General features: G+C 47.2%; 2 protein-coding genes across 4 annotated transcripts in view; one reads left to right on the forward strand and one right to left on the reverse strand.

Moving 5' to 3' along the window:
* S100PBP (S100P binding protein) overlaps positions 1-6135 on the forward strand; it is a 42675-nt gene extending 36540 nt beyond the window's left edge. For all 3 annotated transcript variants that reach the window (XM_005878367.2, XM_005878369.2, XM_005878368.2), the window contains 2 exons: positions 1480-1561; positions 3572-6135. In XM_005878367.2, the coding sequence (XP_005878429.1) occupies positions 1480-1561; positions 3572-3671 (182 nt within the window). In that variant the 3' untranslated portion in view covers positions 3672-6135. The remainder of the gene's footprint in view (positions 1-1479; positions 1562-3571) is intronic.
* Positions 6136-11566: 5431 nt separating this feature from the next.
* FNDC5 (fibronectin type III domain containing 5) lies at positions 11567-17101 on the reverse strand (the record flags this gene model as incomplete). Its single annotated transcript, XM_014549491.1, has 5 exons — positions 11567-11900; positions 14324-14413; positions 14789-14987; positions 15417-15532; positions 17074-17101. Coding segments are annotated over 5 exons (702 nt in total), but the record flags the coding sequence as incomplete, so codon positions are not given.

The raw sequence follows: 17101 nt of genomic DNA on the forward strand, positions 1-17101 counted from the left end.
GCATGTACCTGGGTTGTGGGCACATCCCCAGTGGGAGATGTGCAGGAAGCAGCTGATCGATGTTTCTCTCTCATCGATGTTTCTAACTCTCCATCTCTCTCCCTTCCTCTCTGTAAAAAATCAATAAAATATATTTTAAAAAAAAGAAAGAAATGAAATGATTTGCCCAGGGTCAAGAACTAGTTAGTGACTGGATTGGAAATTTATCTGCTTAACTTCAAAGTTTATATACTTTTTTACAAAGGTCGGCTCCTTGAGGCTTTGAATAAATTGGTCGTAAATATTTTTTACCTGAACTTGAAAAGATGGTCTGTACCTTAGTTAGAGTGCTCTTGGTTCCTGAGAACATAGTAGGTAAGATAATGAGAAGTATGTAAACTAGCTGAAAGGAAGATCTCCGCTGTCTAGGGCAGTGGTTTTCAAAGAGTAATTCCCAGACCAGCAGCATCAGCATCGCTTGGGCATTTATTAGAAATGCAAAATCTCACTTCCCACTCAAACCTACAGAATCAGAAGCTCTGGGGTTGGAACCCAGCAATCTGTTTTATAATACCTCCAACTGATTATGATGTATATTAAAATTTGAGAGCCACTGGTCTAGAGAAGTTACTTGGTTTTCTCAAACCATAATTTCTTCTCTTGTGAGCTTCAGCCTAAGTCTCAACCCTTAAGCGCAAAATTAGTATCATCAAATAGTGGCAAAAGCTGAACTCAAAGCAGGTTGTTTTGAGTCCAATTTAATAAGCACTTAAAGCAAGTATACTTCCCTGAGCTATAGTTTTTCATCTCTAAAATGATGTTAATAACATCTCTCTCCATATAAGATATTTTTTTTAGAATTAAGGTAATGTGTAAAGTGCTTACTAGCACCTTGCCAGACTGCCAGATAGGTGTTTGAGAAATTGCCTCCAGCAATTTTTCTAGTCAAGCAAAAAGCCCCACCCCTCTTCCATTCTCAACTTCCCTTGTTTCTTGAATGTATTTTGTTATCTTGTGTTCTAGGCCTTTGTATTAGCTATTTCTCTTGGACACCCCCACCTCCCATCCCTCTTTATCTCACCAACTTCTTACATCTTCAGATCCCTGCTTATAGTTTACTTCCCTTGGAGTGGACTTTCTCTAATCCCCATGCCCCAGTCTCTGTGTGTCACTGCACATATCACAAATTTTGGAATCACCTAGGGCAGATGCAGTCTCTTATATACCACAATATTCTAGGGGACAGTAAAGTTCCTCACACATTGTAGGAGCTAATAAATGTTGAATGAATGAATGGTAGCTGTCTTATTGTTTCAAAGTCATCACCCAAGAGCAAGTTTCCCTCTCTGGCTTGTAGTTTTTGTGCTGACTGCGTGTGATGATCAGAAGTAGATAGTATTGGGACCAGTGCTTGTTTTCTCTTTCTCTGAAAGCTTTGACCTAGGCTGACATGGTAGTTCACTGAGCTGCTTTTTAACCACTGATCTCTCTGTATTGCAGGTGCCTTGGTGGAACTGTGTTCTTTGATGGATCAAGTTCATCATATGCATAACCATCCGCATCCTTCGGACCTCACCATTCGGTGAGTGGGTGATTAAAAGGAGGAGGAAGAGGGTAGAATTTGGCTATAGGAGGAATGTGGTGGGAAGTTGAAGTTATAATTGTTTAAAATCAGAGGTGGAAAGAGAGGAATACAGTATAATGGAATAAGAACTGGACTGACATTCAGGAAACCTGGGTTCTAATACTAGCTTTGCAGTTTTTCATCTATATGATTTTGATCTAATCACTTTTACTTCTCTGGTTCTTACATCCGTAAAATTAATATGTTGGACTAATTAATGTCAAAGGGCCTTTTAAAAAATATTTTTATTGGTTTTAGAGAGAGAGACAGAGAGAGAGAGAAAGAAATATCAATATGAGAGAGAAACATCAGTCAGCTTCCTCCTGTAACCCCCTACTGGGGATTGAGCCTGCAACCTGGGCATGTGCCCTGACCAGGAATGGAACCAGTGACCCTTTGGTGCATGGAACAATGCTCAACCAACTGAGCCGCTCCGGCCAGAGTTCAAAGGGCCTTTCTAGTGCTGAAATCTTATGGATTCTTGATGTAGTGTTATTTTATAGATTTAGTCAGTTACTTTGATCAGCTACCCAGAAACCTTAGAGTCATTTTTTACTCCTTTCTCTCTTTCCATATATTTAATCCATTAGCAAATTTTATAAGCATCACATACAAAATATATCCAAAACCTGATCATTTTGCATCATTTTCACCTGGATTATTGCAAATCTAAATCATCTCCAGTTTCTGCCTTTGCCCGTCAACTATTCTTAGCTCAGCAGCCAAAGAGATTCTTTCAAAGCATTAGTCATAAGTTAGATTCTCTTCTTTGCTCAGGATTTTCAAGTGGTTTTTGATTTCCCATCTTCTCATCTTCACGATCCCCTACATCTCCTATAAGGATCATGGCCTAGTCTGACAGCTCATCAGCCTCTGTGCTTTATTCATTCTGCTCTAGTCACTGGCTTCCTTGCTATTTTTCAAGTATGCAGACATTCTCATACCTCAGCCTTTACACTCATTGTTTCCTCTGTAGTTATCAGAAAGACAATGTAGTGTATTGGTTATTAGATAAATTCTGGTGTGAATTCAAATCCAGGCTCTTCTGCTTACTCCACTATATAACCTTGAGCAAGTTAGTTAACCTGAGGATCAAGTTTCCTTACATGTACAAGTTGTTAATGAGAGTGCTTTTCTCATAGGATTGTCATTAGCATTAAATGAGATGAGGTGTTCAAATAATTCAAGTGCTTGTGTATAGGGCTAGGTAAATGTCAGGTATTGTTACAATTATTTTCAACCCTGGCTGTTCCTCATAATCATCTATGGAGATGTCCAAAAATATAGATGTCCAGGCTCTGATTATAGGGATTCTAAATCATTAAGTCGGGGGGTGAGGAAGGGGCCAAGAATCTATATCTTTAAAAAGTTTCCCAGGTGGGTTATTAGGAACAGCTGGAGTTGAGAGTGGGCTCAAATGATCTCAATGGGTCCTCTTCAGAACCCCAGCCCAGCACATGACTAAAGGAGACTCAAGAAACTCTAAGTCTGTGCTATTAATTGTTCAGTCTCTAAACTTGCAGTGTGATGCTCACATGATGACTTACCTTCTCTGGGAATTTTATTCTAATTTTAACTGCTGTGTCCTGAGCAACCTTGAGCTGTGTCAGACAGGTCCTGTTGGAAGTAGAGCTCTGATGCAAGAATGAAATGTAGATCCTGTTCTAAATGTTTCTAGAGGGGGAAAGTATTTTTTTTCCTACTTAGTCATTATTATACATTGTACATTAGGTTTTCTTGGGACATTTGTTACTACATAATACCTGTCTGGGAATTAGGTGGCTTTGGAATTTGGAAGGAAATAGCAATTATAATGTGACTTTTGTATAAAATTTCTAAAATTTTGAGAATTGAAATGTAAAATTTGATTTCTTAAAGTAATGATATTCTTAAAATAGTTGTATACAAAGAGCCATACCAGCTGAAACCATCATCTTTTCTGTTTTTATTTTCTCTCTCTCTTGACAGAAACTATGCCCGGTTCCGACAGAAACCTCTGGAAAGATACAGTCTGACTCAGTGGGTTGACAGGAACAAGCGAAGCCACCAGCGGTTCCAGAGTCTCTAAGATATCCAGTACAGTTCGTGTGTCTCACCCCATTAGCAGTGAAGGTCCCTGTCCAGGTCCTGTCCAGTGCAGCATCTCATCTTCTGCTGTTTTATGCTTGGCAGATTTTGAATTTTATTTTTCACAAGATTTTTATTTAAAGAACTTTTTGCCTTTTGGAAGTGCCCATTGCCGACTTGAAATTTTTTGTATAAAATCCTTCAGGCGTGCGTGTGTGCGTGCGTGTGTTTAAGCAGTGTTAAGATGATACAGTTTTTATTTGTTTCTTTAAATTGAAGGTGGCCACCTCCTGAAAGCCAACATTAAGCCAAAACACCCAGGCTCAAACTAAACACCCATCTTTATGCAGAAGTGAAATCTACTGGTGCCCAAGAGAAATAATCGTTTAATCTTCTGTAAGGAAGAGATTCTTTATCAGGCTGCAAGCCAGTGTTAATTGCTCATGACTTATAAATGGATACAAGTAACTTTTAACACCCCTCTTACTTTTTTATTTGAATCTCTAAATACCTGTCAAAATTTTAAAGTTGGTAATCCAAAATGTTTGAAATAGATGTCCTGTTGAAAGGACAAATTAAAAGTATAAATCTTCTCTCCTTTTTGTATCTACTATCTGCCTTTATTTTTGGCTTTTATTTCACTCTTTATCAAACTTACTTTGCATAGTAGTGTTTGCAAATCGTATACATCTTAACTTTAACAGAAGACTGCTGACTGAGTAACCCATGTTGATTTGTGGTCTTGTAGCTGTCTTCTCTGCCTTTTTTCAAGGATTTGCCTTTTTTTTTTTTACCCAGTGACCACTGTGCTCTCTAGGGTTCGACTGATAAATTCCTGTTAGACATGGATGTGCCTCTTAAGAACAGTGTCCCTACTGTGTTTACTGAAGAGCTGCTCACCCAGGGTCTCGACTCCAGGACAGTCCAAAAAGTCAATGCTATTGAAGTGTCAGGCTTCAGTTTCATCTGCTGAACCCAGACTTTAAGGATGAGGTCATGTGCTAGTGAGCTTCCATCCTGTGGGAGAAACGTTGGAGAGGCACTCTTTTGTCTCCGTTATTAGTCAGCAAGAGGTGCCTTTAGACCCTGGATGTTATCATCTCATTTGGTCGAACCTCTGATGCACAGTTTCACAAAACTGCTAACATGGGTCTAATATAGTTGTGATTAAGCCTGTGCACAAAAACATTACCTGATCTTAAGGTTTGGTTTTCTAACCCAAGTTGACAGACTGCAGTCATCTTGATGGATGCCTTAGGAGTTTGCTATTCTTTCTTTAAAGACAGCTCTAGACATCTTTCGGGAGATTTCGCAGTCCAGCATTCATGCTGTTGCTCACTCTCTGTGAAAGTTGTACATAGTTGCTGTAGCACAGCCTGTGATACTGGCTAGCTGCCTCTCTCTGGTTTTGTTGTTTCATCAGCCCATCTTTGTGAGTAACCCATCTTAAACATCCTTCCCTGCTTTAGAAACTGACTTGGGAAAAGCTTGGTCATTCATGCCACCAATAACTTTAGATGGATATCCTTAAGTATTTATTGTTTTTATCTGGTTAAGGATTCTCTTTTCCTTGGACATTTGGTTTAATTCTGAGACCAAAATGCTAAAAAGTTACGTGCAAAGGCAAGAGTCAAATCTATTTTTTCAATTATCATTTAATATGTCAGTCACTTCTCCAGGTTTTCTTAAATTAGGTTGATAGAGTGAGACAAGCAAAAATCTATCTACCTTTGGAACCACAGCATAGCTAAAATTAATCATAGCTGGAATAACTAGCATTGCAACTGTCTAGTTCCCCATAGATAACCCAAGTTCTGAAGAGACAGTGTTTTGCTTAGGCCAAAATCTAGGACTCATGTTCCTACCTTCCTGCTGCAAAAGGGTTTAATCCTAAATCTGTAATGGGAGCATCGCCTTTGCCAAATCATATGAGTGACAGGTTAACTATAAAATGTGACAATCACATTTCCTCTTTGCTCAAATAATTCTGTTTTTCCAAAGCTTTAGCAGCTTAATTAAATCTGTTGGACTGGAGGAGGAGAGAACTGTTCTCTAGCAGTTAACATAATATTCTTCAAGGAGAAAAAAACAGCCAAAGAAAACTCATTATTAGGCATGCCCGCCTTAAAGAAGCTGGTGGGTAAAATCTGGAGTTTTAATATGTTTTTAAAGATGCACATCTATGTTAACATACATTTAACTGCCTACCTATCTTTCTTCAGCCAGGATGACATTCTCGCCACAGGGGTATTGATGAAGCAGAGTAAAAATGTGTTTATGTAGTTTACTTAGAGGTAAAGAGCCGGAAATAACCTGCAATTTTGCATCTAATGCAGGCCCTGCTTTGAGTTTTTGTCAGGATCAGTTATGAAACAAGTTTGGTGCCTCCTCTTTATCATGGTTTTTCCCTTGTAGCAGTTGTGTTTAATGTCATTAAAAAGAAATAAAAGTTCTTGTCAGTGGCATATGTACTGTGACCGTCTGTTGCAGGCTTTGAAGGAGGGTTCCTTCCTCCTTTGCGTAGGTAGGTTAGTGGGGTATAGGAGGGGGTGGCAGTTAGTAGAATGTGGTGCTGGGGAGGCGGGGGTGCATGCTCCCTATTCTTTTGAGGGTAAATTACAGTGTTGAAAAAGGTGTTCCTGCAGCTAAGAAATGTTGAAATTGATTGGGATTTGCAGCTACATATAGTGCATGTCAGGGGGCTGACACTGGGAGGCCTGAAATATCACTGGGCTGCTGTTTTTGCAGAGGGAAAAAGGGCTCAGCCTGCTCAGACAGACATTGCCTTGCATTCCTCCCCATGTTTGTGTTTGACCTCTGTGCCTCTGCCACTCCAGAGTTAGCCCTGATTAAGGAGGAAGCTGAACCATCCTGGGACATTCTCCCTTTGAAAGGGATGTGAAGTCAGAATTGATAGTGCAAAATTGAAGCTTGTTCTTCTCCAGAAATTGACTGTTCCTAGAACCTGGGGTGAAGGTTGGATAAATATGGGTCGATGTGGGAGACACAGTGTTCCTTAGATCCTTTCCGTGAGCCTAAGCTTCTTAGTACCCTTCTTGGGAACAAGGATGAAAGGGAAGGCAATAAGAGCTTGGCACCTAGATTAGCCAATGCTTTTTAAAATTCAGCTCCTACTGAGAAAATAAGGGGCAACATGTTTGGACAGGCTTTCTGAGCTGCTGTTCTATAAATTTCATCTAATATATATTTTACAGTCCAAGTACAAGGTTCAATATAAATTTGCTAAGTACTCAGCTATTTGATATTGTTTGAGTCAGAGGTGCTTCTGACTTGTACATACCTATTTTGTTCCTGTCAGGTAGACAATCCTTTGTCCAGGAATTGCTCATTTCCTTTTTCACAAGGTATGACCGTAGGCTTCAAAGGTTTCAGGGACCAGACTGGATTCTCTGGAATGGTGGTGTCCCTTACCCTCCGTTTGTTTTATGTTATGGAAAAGTGAGGAGAAAGACAAATGGACCTTCTCGAAAATGGGCTCATTCTGTAACCATTCTTTAAAACATTCTCCTGTTTTGAGCTTTTACAGAAAGAAAAAACCCCAAGCACCTAAAACTAGAAAGCTGAGTTCCTTGCTCTTCTGGGTATTGTCCTGCTTTCTGATAGTAAACAATTATTTCTAAGCTGATTCTAAGGTATGCTTGGCGTTGTATGCCTAAGCACCTGTCGGGGGAAAAAAATTCCCTCCCACTTGGCACAGGAAGTATCAGCTGGTCAGTGGTGGAATTCCTTAATGAACAAGCTCCTGCCTTGTCAATCCTCCCCACCTGTCTTCCCCCTGTGACAACTGGGACATGCCATAGACAGAAAATCTGACCCTCCCTAGCACCCACTGAGAAGGCGGTGGGCCCTAACTGATTTGGCACATTGGCGGACTGAAGGATCTCAGGTTTGATTGCAGTCAAGGGCACATGCCTGTCTTGCGGGCTCCATCCCCAGTAAGGGGCGTGCAGGAGGCAGTTGATTAATGATTCTCATCATTGATGGTTTCTATCTCTCCCTTTCTGAAATCAATAAAAATATTTTTTTAAAGAGAAGGGGGTGGAATGTAATCATTTGGACAATCTTCAAAGCAGTCCATGGGATAGTCATGAAATGTATCATTAAGGAACTCTTTGTATACAAAGATTCCCTTCAATTTAGCTTCAAGTAGCTTGATGAGATTGGACCTGGGGGTAGCGGGGATAGTATCCCATTTACATAAACAATTTGTTGGAGGCTACTTCTTAAAAAACTGACAAATAGGTTTAAAGAAGGTGAGAAAGTAGAAGTCTGAAACGTGATGTTTGGTGAGATTGTACATATTTCTGTAAAGGGTTGGATCAGAGATCTTAAAAGTGGATTCTAGAGGAGGCCCATACTGAAAAGCTAGTGGTTGAAGGGACAGGATTACAAGGAGAAAAGGGCTCCTGCCCCCATGAAAACAGTCCACAATCCTTCCCTAAATTCTGGGGTTTCCCTCTTGTTCCTGTGAGGAAGCCCCTTAGCTCCCACCCTCAAGTAACTGGTCTGAGGTGTTATGTGTTATATGTATTATAAGGTGGGGTCTCCTGCCTCTCAGCCCTGCATTCCCTCCCACAGGCCTACTGTGGTCTGCACTCAGGTCTCAGCCTCAGAATAAGCAGTGAGCAATCTGTGGATGTATGTGAGTGGTGAAGAGACCACTTCCCAAGTCAGCTGTAGGGTTCTGTGCAACTACAGTTGATTCAGGAAAAGCTCAGTCATTAAAGAACTTGGGGGTGTAGGTAGGTAATTAAAGGCAACAGAGTTTAATGCAGGACTGTTGTTTGTTTTTCTCCCTTCACACCCTCAGCTGATGTACTATAGGCACAGATAAGAGGGAGACAGGAAACTCCCATTAGCAGTGCTTCCTGAGCCCACTGACAGCTTCTACACCTGATGCTGACTTGGGGGCTTCTCCATCACTGGGCACTATGTGAGCACAGAGGACCTGGGAAGTACCTCTCAGGTTTGGCTTAGGGTTCTGTGTGCTAATCGACTTCCCACTCAGCCTCTAATACCTGCCTGCTTTTGTTCTCAGAACCTTTCAGAACAGCCTTCCCTAAGCCTGATCACCAAGTTCTTGCTGGTTCTGACCGAAATGTTCGAGGTGCCCCATTTACTGGTTTGCTCTTTGGCTAATGGCACCATTACTCTACCTTTCAGCCTGCTGTTGGGATCATAAGGATATTCCTTTAACAGTCCAGAACAGCATGCTGTGATCACTGAGCCGCAGCAGGCAGCTTTGCAGTTCTTCACTTCTCTGCTCACCCCTGGGAGAAACAGACGGCATTCCTTTGGCCAGGGAAAGCACCCACCCCATCCGAGGGGAAAACCCTTTGTTTTAAAAACTATGCACCAGCCTGCATACCTATGTGGTGAGGCAGCCCAAGCTTGGTTTAGGGTACGGGGGCGGGGCTCAGTAATAGGATGATGGAGCAGCTATTTTCTCCTCCTACACGTGCACCCCCATCTGTTCGAGATTTCCCTTCCAACTCCAGCTTGGCTGGCAGGCATGTCCCTAGGAAGCTGCAGGCCAAAATGGAGAGAGAGAACTGAGTGGCTGCCAACTGCCAGAAAAAGAGGGCAACATTTGGGCATTTACCAGGAGACAAGGATGTGCCTTTTCATTTGTCTTTTTATTTTACATTTAAAAAGTGGTTATTGCTCTAACTGGATCAGAGGTAAGGACCTCTCTCCCCTAAGGAGCCTTGGCCTTGCAGCCCCATTCAGCAGGGATGGAAGTCACAAGACAATGAGTGAAGCCTCATGCCCTCCCATGAGGAAGCCCTTAGTGTTGCTGACATCTGCCTTTACCCTGTCTCTCCTCCCTCCCTATGTTCCACACTCAGAAGTGGTGGCCGACCCAGCCCTGAGAGCTCTTGTAGACCGGAAGGAAGGGTGGTCACTGGGTGATGGCTTTCAGCTCTCTGGCTTGGGGGCTATTGCTCTTAATTCAGTTCAGCAGATATTCAATGAGCACCTACTGTGTGCCAGGCTTGTGCTAGGCGCAGTGCTCCCAGACTCCTGTCCGTAGCCACCACTGGAAGACGCAGAGGACCTTCTCTTCTGTGCAGGCATTCAGCTGCCGCAGCTTGTCAGTCCTAGGGAAGGTTCTGCCTTCCCTTATCAAGCACCAGTTTTTTTTTGTGTGTTTTTTGTTTTGTTTTTTACCAGAAAGGGGCAGTGGAGAAAGACCTGTCACCTCACACCACACAGGCTCTAGGGAAGGACATGAGGACCCTGGGTAGCTTTCACAGAATCCTGGATGAGATGGCAAGATATGGAGACCCCAGAGGCCACGGCTGCTCTGACTGAATGGCTCAGGCCTGCCTTCCGGCAGCTTCCACCACAGCGTGGTGATTTAGCAGCCTTCAGGATGTCCCACGGGAACGTGCCTTTCAGTTGTCCAAGTCAGCACTGATACAACTCCAAAAGGCTTTCCTAATGAAATGGGGCCAATACCTTCCAGGTATCTTTCCTGCATTTTCTTCTTAAAACCCAAGACGGATGGTCTTACAGTCAAAATAAGGGCCAAAGAAGACAGAAGATGCAGGCAACCAGCTCGGGGAATCCCTATGGCCCTCTGGAATGAAGCCCTTCGGTTGTGTTTTCCAAGAGACAAAACAGATAAATCTCACACACACACACACAAAGTTGTGCATCGCACCAAAAACAAGTCCTTAATGGCTGAATCCAGAAAAGGCTCCATGGCAGCCACGCCCCTGCCCGGCAGGAAGGCCCATGGCTTCCCTGACGGTTCTTGGTCTGAAAGGGCTTAAGTCAGTCTTGGTGCTTGTTATCTCCCAGCAGCTTTGTGCATCTTCTCAGAGAGGAAGGCCGTCCAGGAGACGCGAGGAGGCAGAAAGAAGGCCGTGTCTCATGCAGCTTTGCCTTTTCCAGAATGGGGCCAGGCCTCAAGTTTTGTGGCTTGTTTATTTTTTGCAGAATTTGGGTTTGTAGTTCAGTCTCCTTCACCAGACTAGGACATCGGGGAGAGAGAACTGTGCAGCTAGCCATGCCTCCCCCTCCACCGCAGTCCTCCCCCTCCCTGTGCCCGTGGACCTGGGAACCAGCAGAGAAGAAAAATGAAATCTTTCTCCCTGTAGACAGGTAGTCACGCTTCGATGACGTTCACCAAGAGCTCGTTTGGAAACTGGGAGGAAGAAATGAGAGAAGCGGCCAGGGCTAATTGAATAGACTTCTCGCAAGGTTGGAAGGAAACAGAGGACACGAGAAGGAAGGGAGCAGCAGGGCTGCTGCCGGAAAGCCAGGCTCTTGTCCCCTGTGGAAGGAAAGGAGTAGCCCTGCCTGCATGTCTTGTCTCTGCTGTCGCAAACCCAGCCTACGGCCTCACTCAGCTGAATGGCCAAGTCTGGGTCCTGGACCCACTGCCCCCGGACCCCGTCTACCCCCAGCAGAGCCATCCTGCTGGCTGGTTCTCACGTCCTGCAGATCTGCCTCTCAGCGCAGCCTCAGCCACTGACATTGTTGAGGTGCTTCTGGAGATGGGGGTTAATAAGAGGCTTCAGGAAAATGCGCCAGAAAGAGTGAAGCCAAGAGAGAGGACAGTAAGCCAGAGGGTGCAAGGAGATGGAGGGAGGAGGAAATGTAGAGAGGGCCAGATGTTGTTGGATATCATCGCCTGAACCATGAGATCCTCTCACATTCTCTACTGTCTTCTGAGCTGCTCAGAGCCAGCACTGAAAAGGTTTCATATCTGTTTTACACAAGAGGAAATGAAGGTACAAAAAGGTGAAGCACCTGCCCAAGGTCACAGCACCGCAGCTGCAGAAATGAGCTCAAAGCCCATCTCTTCTTGCCCCACACCAACCAAGAGTTCTGCCCTCCCCATTCACTGCCCCCCCCTGCTTTAACCCCCACTGGCCCCTGGCACCCTGCAAAAGGAGAGGATCCAAAATCAATTTGCAGTGTCCCCTGGGTCACACAGGCAGTAGCCAAGCTTGGCTCTGCCCAGCTGTAGCCATGCCAGACCCTGAGCTGACCCCTCTGCAGTCCAGGGACTCCCAGTGCCTGAGCCATGGGGCCACCCACCCCGGTCCAAGCCCTGCCCTCACCTTGCTGCGGAGAAGCCCCCCGCCTTGGTGCTCTGGTGTGCTGGTTTCTGACGCACTCTTGGTTTTCTCCTTGTTGTTATTGGGCTCATTGTCCTTGATAATGTCATACTGGCGGCAGAAGAGGACAATGACGCCTGGGGGACAGGGAGAGCAGTCAGAGTCCTTGCCCACCTGCTCCCTTGCCCTGAGTCCTTGCTGAGCTCTGTTAGGTACCGAGCTCCAGATGGTCTCTCACCTACTGCCACAGCCTGCCTTGGCCTCTGGCTCCTGTGTCCACCTGTCCCCTGACCATCCCCTTCACTGCTGCTGGATTGGTCTTCCTACAACATGCATCTGATCATGTCTCCTCCCTTCCCTTCTTTTAAACCTCTGAATCCTCCCCCTTTCCGTTAGGGGAAAATAGAAACAACAGCGTTTGTTGAGCACGTGCCAACCTGTGCTGTGCACTGACATATTCCAGCTCACGGAGTCCTCGTAGCACTGTGAGGGTCCCTATGACCCTCCCCAGGTGAGAGTGAGGACACTGATGCAGAGCTTAGGTGACTTACTCAAGGTCGCTCTGGGGTGAAGCTGGCGTGTGCACCTGGGGCCTGCACTCTGTGAAATGTTTATTTTATTGAACTAATACATGATAAGCATAATAAGCTTTTTTGAAAGTTGGATAGTATAAGGCAGCCAACTCCAATTCTTGTTTTACCCGTTTTTACTTCTATGCTTGATTTATAGTGGTTATTTCTTGACCTATCTGTTCTAGATATTATCTCTTGACTTCCCACCATGGCAGTGTCAGGGGTGGTCAGGGTGGCCTCTGGCCGGAGACAGTACTCTGCATCCTCAATTCTTGTCTTCTTGTAGGGACGAACTCACATGAGACAACAAGCAGGCGGAAATGTATTTGCAGAAAAGGAATACACTCAGATATTGTCTGAGCAGGCAACTCAGCCACCAGAAATCAAACCAAGTGCCCTACTTAGTTGGGGTTTGGGGTATTTATACCCTTAAACTGGAGTGCACCTAAGTAAGTCTCTCCCTCCCTTATTTCTCAAAAACAGTATCTTCAAGTTATAAAGTTCCCTCCCCCAGGTATTAGGCCACCAGTTAGACCGCATCCTGGAGGGGCTCTAGCTCTTCTCACATAGGGGCCTGCCACCTCCATCGTCTAACTGTGGCGTGTCACGTCTCACACGTATCCCCTCCAAGCCCTAGCTGCCTTTCCCAGCTCATATCTTTTGAGCTGCCTCCTCTAACAGTAGATAAGGCCTAACAACTCCCCTGCTTCCTTCCCCATCACCCTAACAGAATTACATGACAATTTTGGGTTCATTCACTATGTTTATATTGTTACGATTACGTAAAAGCTATCTGTGCCAAGTCTAATAAAGCATCATAAGCAAACCTCTTTTGTATAACCCTTTTCCCCCAAGTGCCTGTTTACGTAAAAGCTATCTGTGCCAAGTCGTATAAAACATCATAAGAAACCCTCCTCTTTTGTATAACCCTTTTCCCCCAAGTGCCTGTTTTTCTATGAGCCTATGGGAGCTCCCTCTCCCCCCGCCCCCCAAATTCTTCTACCCGAGAGAGCCTGTCCCTTACCTACATGCTAACATGGCTTAGGCATGTTCAAGTTCCTCCACACAGACTCCAGTCACTTCACAGCCTCGCCATCCTTTACTCCCCCACTTTCTACCTTCTTTCTTGGGTCACAGCTGCACTGAGCTAACTGAGCTTAATTTGTTTCTTGAACACACTGTGCCCAGAACACCCTCCCTTCCTTTTTTTGGCTGCCAGGTGAACTCCTATTCACCCTTCAAAGCTCAAATCCTATGTTACTGCTCTTTGCGTTTTTCCTGTTTTCTACTCCTAGCCCCAGAGTTAATTCCCTCTCCACTGCTCCCATACACAGTCCTATAATAGCACTCATCTCATTGAATTATAGCTAACACGGGCCTGGCTTCTCCCAGACTTGCTTGCAAGCATGAGGCTCCTCTTAGCCATAGTGGTAGCACTACCTGGAATGCACTATCTGGAATGTAGCACTATGTACAATGAAGTGGCTGTTCAGAAAACGCTGATTGAATACAAAAATGAAATTTGATCTTTATCCTCCGGGAGCTTACAGATAAGTGGAAAAGAGAGAGAGATATAAGCCCAACTAACTTATCTAAGAAGGGCTGAAGAGAGGGGCAAACAGTGTGCTTGGAGGCATCGTGGCAGGAATGACCTAGTGAATGGGCTGGGGAGGTTATATGGAGGCGGTCTCAGAGCCGGTCAGGAGGAGTAGGTTAAGAGCGTGCCCCCACCCGGAGCCTGAGGGAGGGGGAGAGAAAATACGCCTATGGTCCTACAAGGCAACTCTCGATATGCTATTTTTTTGGTGAGGGCTGAGTTAGAGAAGGGATGGGATCTGGTCCCCAGAACTGTCCCAGGCAGGACTTAGAAACTTCTGACCTCTTAGCTCTCTCCACGCCCCTTACCCTTCGTTTCTGTGAGAGAAGGGGTCTGGTCAGGTTCTCCCCTTCCCAGGTTAAGTGAAGAAGGGCTGGGAGGCCAGACTCACCGGCCCACATGAACAGGACCACGACGATGATCAGCACCTCGCCTGTCTGCAGCTGCTGGTTCCGCCCCATCTCCTTCATGGTCACCTCATCTGTGGGGAGAGAGACACGAGGTCTGGGCTCCTTTCCTCCCCCAGCCACTCCTCTGTGGCCAAGCCCAAGAAATTAAGCGCTTCTCTCGGTATCAGTGCCCACACATCTAACGAAAAGAGGTTCTAGAACAGGCTGATGGCTACTCGGGGTGGCAGCGATAAGGCAATCCAAAATAAGTGTTTATATACCCATTGTATTGGGTCACTAGAGTGACCTCCTCTCTCTTAGGTACTGCTATACTAGGCAGTGGGGGGAGGAGGGGAGGAGAGGGAAGGGTATGGGAAATTAGTGCTTTCTTCAACCTCCTACTTCTCTGGCCTGACCAGCCCTCACTCCACCATACCCCATCCCTTCCTAACAGTGCCCGGGCCTGCCTTTGTTCTTGGAGGCCATCTTCTCAGCCTCCCGCGGCGTCTTGAAGAGCACTGGCTCGCTAGCCGGGCTCTGGCCCTGGATGGAGATGGCTTGCACGTGCACGATGTATTCCGTGTCCTCCTCCAGGTCCCAGAGGGCGCACGAGCGGGTGGTGGTGTTCACCTCCTGGATGAAGCGCAGCATCCGCACATCCTTCTTCTGCCAAAGCAAGAGCCAGCCCAGTGTTTTCAGTGCCCAGTCACCACCCCATCTGCCACCTCTCCAGCAGCAATAACGGGCTCACCTGGCTACCATGCTAAGCCCTTTGCAGACATAATCTTACTTACGCATTCCACCATCTCTGCAGATATCCTTATCTCTATTTTACAGATGAGACTGGTAGAGGGTGAGGGAAGTTGCCCAAAGCTGTACATTTTGTGAGAACTGGAGCCAGGTCCAAATCTCAGGTCTGTTTAAGATCAAGTCCCAGGTTCCGAACAAAGGCTCCAGAGCCCTCCCTCACTGACAGATCCCCTCTGGGGCCCCCTTTTAAGCCATAAGTGCAACTTTTCTGCCAGTCTGTCCTGCGCCTCAGTCCTTTTCTTTCTCCTCCCTCACCCACCAACATCTTCCCTCCCAGAGGGTTACCTGCTGAGAGATGGCAAATCCGATGACAACTTCATCCTCCAGGACATCCCAGCTCACCACCGCGGAGTTGGCCTTGAGGTGCCTGACAGTGACATTCACTGGGGCGGAGGGGCTGTCTGGGGTTGGGGAGGCACCTGAGCCTGAGCACCCCCTGCGGCGAGGCTCAGGCCCACTGTCTCATGAGTGAACCTGGGGGAGGCCATGCAGTGGGGGGAGGAAGAAACCAAGGCCTCCCTGGGGTTGGCACATGGACCTCAGTTCCTTGGTGGGTTGCAGGACCAGGCTGGAGAGGCCCCAGGCTCCTTGTGTCCAGGATGGGAACCCCAGATGCCCACAACTGGCCCTACCAGGGGTGCAGGCTAAAACTGAGGGGCCTGGGCCAACGGCATATCTAATAGAGGGGCATTAAGAGGTGAGGAGCCAGGGGTGGGGGAGACCTAGGTGGCCAGGGTTCAAGAGCTGAAGGTTAGTCTGATGAAAAGCAGTCAAGAACAATCCCCGGCCAATGCTCTTTCCACAGTACTCACTGCCGTGTCAAGTGCGTGACCTTGAGGACGGGGAAATCCCACAGGTGGAGAAGAACCAGGCTGGGGGGAGCCCTGGGGTGGGAGTTAGGGTCCAGGGAGGAACCCTCGGTGTTGTGGTGACCCAGGCAGAAAGAAGCCTGTGGAAGGGCCTGTGAGCCCCAAGAGGCAGGTGGGGAGGTGATAGGGGAAGGTGGGGTCACTCAGAGCAGGGCCCCTCAGCCGAGAATCAAGAGTACAGGGTAGGTAGGGCCTTCCGGATGTGGGAAGAGGATGAAAGGGCGTCTGTTGAGAAGGGAGTAGGAGGAAGTGATGGGGGCACAGGGTCAGGGGAGGAAGACCCTTCCAGGACAGGGGCAATGGAGTCACAGCCTCCGTATCTCACAGGGGCGGGTGCTGACGGAAAGATCTGGGCATGAGCAGCACCCCTCACCCCACAGATGAGTGGACTGGGCCCAAGGGGAGACAAAGCCAGACGTGGGCCTGGAGAGAGACAGAGGGACACAGACAGGTGGTGGCAGACACAGATCCAGAGGACAGACAAGTGGGGTATGAGAGGCAGACACAGAGATGGGAGCGTGAGCAGTGAGGCACGAAGAGATGGAGAGAGGGAGAGATGAAGGCGGCAACAGCAGCCAGAGGGGAGGCTGGGCCAGGACGAGGCCAGGCCCCACGGGACAGGCCAGATGCGGACTGCACCGGGCTCAGGGGCCACCGTGGCCCACCCGGTGCCTGGGTGCCAGTCCCTATCCTCACACGCACACTGGGACCCCACGGTGCCCCCTCCCTCTCCGACCTGCAGAGTTGGCCTGCAGGGCTTTGGGGACAGGGAGGGAGGCCCAAGGTGGGGGATTGATGTCCTCAGCTGTTCCTCGGCCAGAGAAGGGGGCTAGGGACCCGAGGCAAAGGCTTGGGCTCAGGGCAATGGTGTGAGGGGACTGAGGTCACAAGACCCTGTCCCCCAGGGCTGGGATGGCCGGGAGGGATTTGGGGGCTGGAGGAAGGGTTTGGCGGTCAAGAAGGCCGGGAAGAGGCTGGGGGTGGCATTAGGGAGCAGTGAGGGGCAGGACCGGGTCCCAGGAAGCGGGGGAGGGAACTGAGGACTCCCGCCCCCCGGGCCCGGGCCCCCTTACCCGCCTGCACCAGCGCGAGGCAGACGCA

The sequence above is a fragment of the Myotis brandtii genome, unplaced genomic scaffold, assembly GCF_000412655.1.
Source record: "Myotis brandtii unplaced genomic scaffold, ASM41265v1 scaffold555, whole genome shotgun sequence".
Classification (NCBI taxonomy): Eukaryota; Metazoa; Chordata; class Mammalia; order Chiroptera; family Vespertilionidae; genus Myotis; species Myotis brandtii.